The 6,181-nt window shown below is 37.8% G+C and overlaps 1 protein-coding gene across 1 annotated transcript; it reads left to right on the top strand.

The window, feature by feature from the left end:
- The first annotated feature begins 3,417 nt into the window (after positions 1-3,417).
- On the top strand, positions 3,418-6,043 carry LOC125868009 (putative serine/threonine-protein kinase-like protein CCR3). Its single transcript, XM_049548604.1, has one exon. The coding sequence runs from the start codon at positions 3,433-3,435 to the stop codon at positions 5,821-5,823; it is 2,391 nt and encodes a 796-aa protein (XP_049404561.1). The 5' UTR covers positions 3,418-3,432; the 3' UTR covers positions 5,824-6,043.
- The last annotated feature ends 138 nt before the right edge of the window (positions 6,044-6,181 follow it).

Here is a 6,181-nt window from a genome sequence, read left to right as displayed (position 1 = left end):
TACAGTCCTTTTATGTTCTTGTCAAAAATCAGTTTAATACGCACATTCAAAGAATAAGGTCTGACAATGAGGGAGAGTTCTTTGACACAGATTGTAATGATTTTTTTGTCACTCATGGGATTATTCATGAAAGTAGCTGTCCATACACTCCACAACAGAATGGAGTTGCAGAAAGGAATCACAGACATGTACTTGAAGTATCTAGAGCACTCAGGTTTAATGGTCATATACCTCTCAGATTTTGGGGTGAATGCATTCTTACAGCTGTATATTTGATCAATATACTGCCTACATCAGTATTAGAAGGGAAGACACCTTATGAGGTGTTTCACAATAACAAGGCAAGACTTGATCATCTAAGAATTTTTGGCTGCTTATGTTATGTTACCAGATTGCCTAAAGGAGACAAACTCTCACCAAGAGCTGATTCTTGTGTATTTTTGGGTTATCCTGCTACTCAGAAAGGATACCTCATGTATAACTTGTGCAGCAAAAAGTTGGTAGTAAGTAGGGATGTAATCTTCAAGGAGGATTTTTTTCCATTTCAAAAAATGGTTACCAGACAGTTGCCTTTATTTCCAAATCCTTCATTGAATACACATCATGATGCTGATCACGAAGAGTTATCTGATGAGATAAATGATGAGGAGACAATACTCCCACAGGAGCAGACATTTCCTGAGATTGATATGCATAATGACAGTGCAGAACATGAAGATAATGCAGATATGATGAATGAAGTTGTTGTGAACAATGGAGACAATGTACTGCCTGTTGATGTTTCAGTACCTACTGAAAAACCAAGACAATCTCTTAGGAATTCAAACCCTCCCATATGGATGAAAGATTACATTACACAAGTCTCAGATACTGGCTAGCCCTATTCACTAGGGAAATACATTTCATACCAAGGTATTTCTCCCAGTTATTCAGTATATTTATCCAAGTTCTCCACTGAAACTGAGCCTATAAGCTATGAAGAGGCCATTAGAGATAAAATGTGGGTTGATGCAATGAAGTTGGAGATCCAAACCTTGGAGGAAAATGGTACTTGGGAAGTAGTTAAACTGCCAGCAGAAAAATCTGCTATTAGATGTAAGTGGGTTTTTAAGATCAAATATCAAGCTGATGGGAAGATTGAAAGATTCAAGGCTAGGTTAGTAGCAAAGGGGTACAATCAAACTGAAGTTATTGATTATCAAAAGACTTTTTCACCAGTGGTCAAAATGGTAACTGTTAGAGCTATAATGTCTTTGGCAGCTGCTAAACATTGGATCATACATCAAATGGATGTGTTCAATGCTTTCTTACAAGGAGATTTATTTGATGAGGTGTACATGGAGTTGCCTAAGGGGTTCAAGATGCAGAGAGAAAACATGGTTTGCAAACTAGTTAAGTCTCTTTATGGACTTAAACAAGCATCTAGACAATGGAATGCAAAATTGACTAATGCTTTGTGCAGTTCAGGGTATATACAAAGCCATTTGGATTATTCCTTATTCAGCAAGAGAAATGGTGATGGAATAGTCATTGTTTTGGTCTATGTGGATGATCTTTTGGTCACAGGAAATGATGCAAGTTTGATAGAAGAAACCAAGCATGTACTGCACAGTCACTTTAAGATCAAAGACTCAGGAGAATTGAAGTATTTTTTTGGGATTGAATTTCTCAGATCCAGCAGTGGGATAGTTATGAATCAAAGGAAATATGCTCTAGAGATAATTTCTGAGGTGGGTTTAGCTGTTGCAAAACCAACAAGAACACCATTAGAATGTAACATGAAGTTAACTAGTGTTGAATTTGATGAAGGCATTATCACTACTGATGATTTGTTTCCAGATGTTAACAAATATCAGAGGCTTGTTGGGAAGTTGTTATATTTGACAAACACTAGGCCAGATATAGCCTTTGCAGTGCAATCCTTGAGCCAGTTCATGCAGAAGCCAAAAAGGTCACATTGGGAGGCAGCATTAAGGGTGATTAGATACATTAAAACAGAACCAGGTAAAGGGTTGTTGATGAGTATAGACACAAGACATTAGCTTACAGGGTTCTGTGATGCAGATTGGGCGGCTTGTCCAAATACTAGGAGATCTATGACTGGTTTCCTATTGAAGTTTGGTGATTCTTTGATATCCTGGAAGTCTAAGAAGCAAAACACAGTCTCTAGAAGTTTTGCAGAAGCAGAGTATAGAAGCTTGGCTACATTAACTGCTGAGATTGTTTGGGTTAATAATTTGTTTCTTGAGTTGGGAGTAAAACTGGCAGGACCAACCATCATTCATTGTGATAGCAAGACAGCTATACAAATTGCTGCTAATCCTGTATTTCACGAACGTACTAAACACATAGAAATTGATTGTCACTTTATTTGAGAGAAGGTGCAGTAGGGATTAATCAGACCTACATACATACATACAAAGGATCAATAAGCAGATGTCCCGACTAAAGCTCTGGGAAGACTTCAACATGACACTTTAGTTGGCAAGCTGGGATTCCTGAACTTGTTCAATACATCCAGCTTGAGGGGGAGTANCTAGTTTTTTAAAAGTGAGAAAATTATCTTAATCGAATTGGAATAGGATAATGAACGTATAAAGGATCAAAGGGAAAGAGGGTTCTAAAAGCTACTACATGCCTAGAAAACTAGATTGTCAAAGGTTTTCTAAAAGTTACATTACGTATGGGTAAAACTTTTTAAATTTTTACTTCCTTTCTTCCATATTAGTTGATCATCTTACAAAAATAATTGTCTCATATTAATTGTCCACCTTATTAAATCCAGAAAGTATTAATTAAATTTTTCCTATCAATACTCTTGCAATCAATGCTTTTTGAAAGATATTTATTTGTTAAATTTTCAACAAGTTTTTTTTAAACGATGAGTTAGTAAAATTATCTTTTTATTCATAATTTCTTAATATGCCTATAAAAAGGAAAATGATCAAGTACGTGAAGATCTATTCCTTACATTAGGAAAAATAATGTGCACAAGTGACATTCCAAGTTCAATGTTTATCTCCACTCACCTAATCCCCCAACCTCCACCCCTTGAACATCCCACCCGCCACAAACGAACACCTACTCGACTCATCCTGATTCCTGTCTTTAGAATATTTTGCTATATAACATATAAATATTTTTGGAATAATATGTTTTTACTTATCTACAAACATTAAAAAATAAGTAATAAATTTACTTCTTTTTTTTTTTTAAGAGAGAACATTTTCTAGATAATCATTTTTCGAAGAAAACATTTTCCTTCGTATCAAATAGTGTCTTAAAAAAAAAAATGTCTTTCCAACCATTTCTTTATATTTTGAATTTGAATTCTATAAATTAAAATTCTTGTAAGCTTAGCTACTGTTCACACATATACAGTACAATCCACAATTGCTTCTTTTTTTCGGTACAAATGAGAGAAAATTTCTGATGACGTTATCCATCTCCGGCGATGGCGCCGACGCCGTTATCATCACCGCTGTTATCTCACTGATAATTTCTGTTTTACTACCATTTTCTCATGCCCTCGGTAGTTCCGCCATCACTTTGGCCGTCGCTTACGGCGCCAACATCACTATCTGCGGCATAGTAGCTTCTCAACCAATCCAAAGAATCCAATGCTGGTCAGAAAATCAGACAGCACCCATCCCCATACCTCCTAACGTCTCCTTTAGCTCCATCGCCGGCGGAGTTAACGGCTTCACCGGCGTCGAAACCGGTGGGTTTTCCCTTCTCTTCTGGAACTCAAGTTTTCAACCCAAAAGACTTTTCTTCAGTTACTCAACTTTGTTAACTACTGTTACAATGGGAGACACTCAAATTTGCGGCTTAACAAACGGTACCCAAAATGTTAAATGTTGGAGAGATGACTCGAATTTGGCGAAACAACCAAATGGGTCGTCACAATTCATGTCAATTTCATCTGGGTCGGGATTTTCTTGTGGAATTTTGAAAAGTTCAAATAGAGTTGTATGCTGGGGAAACAATAGCGATATTGCTTCAGCTATTCAATCTGGTTTTGCTAATATTACAGTAGTGAATATATTTGCCGGTGGAAAACATGCTTGTGGGATGAATTCTACAGGTTTTTTAATTTGCAAAGGAGATAATGAAAATGGTCAATTAGATATTCCATCTAATTTTGCTTATGAGTATAATGGATTAGCTTTAGGGGTTAATCATACTTGTGGGGTTCTTAGAATGAATTATACAGTTGTTTGTTGGGGTGGGAATGGTGAATTTTCGACGAATTTAACGAAAGGTCTTTCATTTGAATCAATTGTTGCTGGTTTAGATTTTACTTGTGGATTAACAAGTGGGAATTTTTCTGTTATCTGCTGGGGACCTGGTTGGAGTAGTAATATGTATCCTTCAGGTACTGAGCTTCCTTTACCAATGATTCTTCCAGGTCCATGTGTTGAGAATGTATGTGATTGTGGTGTATATCCTCAATCGAAAACGTTGTGTTCGGGGAATGGTAATATTTGTAGGCCTTGTGATTTTTCGGTTGGAGTAACTCCACCACCATCACCACCGGTGTTTATTATGGTGCCATCGTCGCCATCTAAGGGGTTGAGAAAGGGATTGTTAGCTTTTGTGATTGTTGGATCAGTTGGGGCTATTGCAGGGATTTGTACTGTTGTTTATTGTTTATGGACTGGTGTTTGTTTTGGGAAGAAGAAAATTCATAATTCTGTTCAACCTACTATTAGTACTAATAATGTTGCTCAACAATGTTATAGTAGTGGTCAAGTTTCAAGATCATCTACTCTTAGGCGCCAAGGGTCGAGGCTAATGAGGCGTCAGAGGAGTGGAACTTCATCTATACATGGTGATAGGGCAGAGGAGTTTCAGTTTTCGGAGCTTGTTGCAGCTACGGACAATTTCTCTTTAAAGAATAAGATTGGTGCTGGCAGCTTTGGGGTTGTTTACAAGGGAAAATTAGCTGATGGCTGTGAGGTTGCAATTAAGCGTGGTGAAATGAGTCCGAAGATGAAGAAGTTCTTGGAGAAAGAGAGGGCTTTTGAATCAGAGTTGACGTTCTTGTCCCGACTACACCACAAACACTTGGTTAGATTGGTTGGTTATTGTGAAGAAATGGATGAAAGACTTTTGGTTTATGAGTTCATGAAAAATGGGGCGCTTTATGATCATTTACACGATAAGAACAACGTGGAGAAGAGTAGTAGTGTAGTGAATTCTTGGAAAATGAGGATCAAGATTGCATTAGATGCTGCTCGTGGCATCGAATACCTTCACAATTATGCAGTTCCACCTATAATTCACCGGGACATCAAGTCATCCAACATCTTGATCGATGCAAATTGGATCGCAAGAGTGTCAGATTTTGGATTATCCTTAATGTGGCCGGAGACTGATGCCAGTTTCAGTCAGCCAATGAGGGCAGCAGGCACAGTTGGGTATATCGATCCAGAGTACTATGGCCTAAATGTCTTGACAGCAAAGAGTGATGTCTATGGACTTGGGGTTGTATTGTTAGAACTTTTGACCGGAAAAAGAGCCTTATTCAAAACTAGTGAAAACGGGGACATGCCAATGAGTGTTGTCGACTTTGCAGTACCAGCAATTATGGCTGGAGAATTGAACAAGATTTTGGATCCCAGAGTTGGGCTGCCAGAGTTGACGGAAGCCGAGGGAGTAGAATTGGTGGCATATACTGCAATGCATTGTGTGCATTTAGAAGGAAAACATAGACCTACAATGACTGATATTGTTTCTAATTTAGAGAGAGCTTTGGCTGCATGTGATGATAGCCATGACAGCATCTCTAGTAGTCCAGACTCCATTAAATCTGATTGACATTCCACGCATATGTCCGCGAAAGACTCCTACCAGTATCACTAGACGATAAGTTTTGGTGGTTAGAATAGTACGATTCGTGTACAATTGTTGTTAGTGTAAACTGTAAATTATCGATAGCCGGAATGAAATTCTTTTTCTTCCTAGAAGGATACAATCTTCACTATGTTGTGTTTAGCATCTTCTTGATAGGACTAATTGACTTGTTGCCATTGTTCTTTTGTGTGTTCTTTTTTGTAAAGGTGCTTAATGCACAAAATTCCAATTGTTAAAATGACAATTCAAGAGTAATAGCAGCAAGCCACAAGGCAAGTTGTACACAGGAGCCAAGCTACTCAAACTGAATGTTTCAATCTTG

This window comes from Solanum stenotomum, chromosome 6 (assembly GCF_019186545.1).
Source record: "Solanum stenotomum isolate F172 chromosome 6, ASM1918654v1, whole genome shotgun sequence".
Taxonomy (NCBI): domain Eukaryota; kingdom Viridiplantae; phylum Streptophyta; class Magnoliopsida; order Solanales; family Solanaceae; genus Solanum; species Solanum stenotomum.
This window is presented reverse-complemented; position numbering and strand designations above follow the sequence as displayed.

What these genes read in the sequence shown, in the direction of transcription:
- LOC125868009 (XM_049548604.1), top strand. Translation starts at nt 3,433, where the DNA reads ATGACGTTATCCATCTCCGGCGATGGCGCCGACGCCGTTATCATCACC.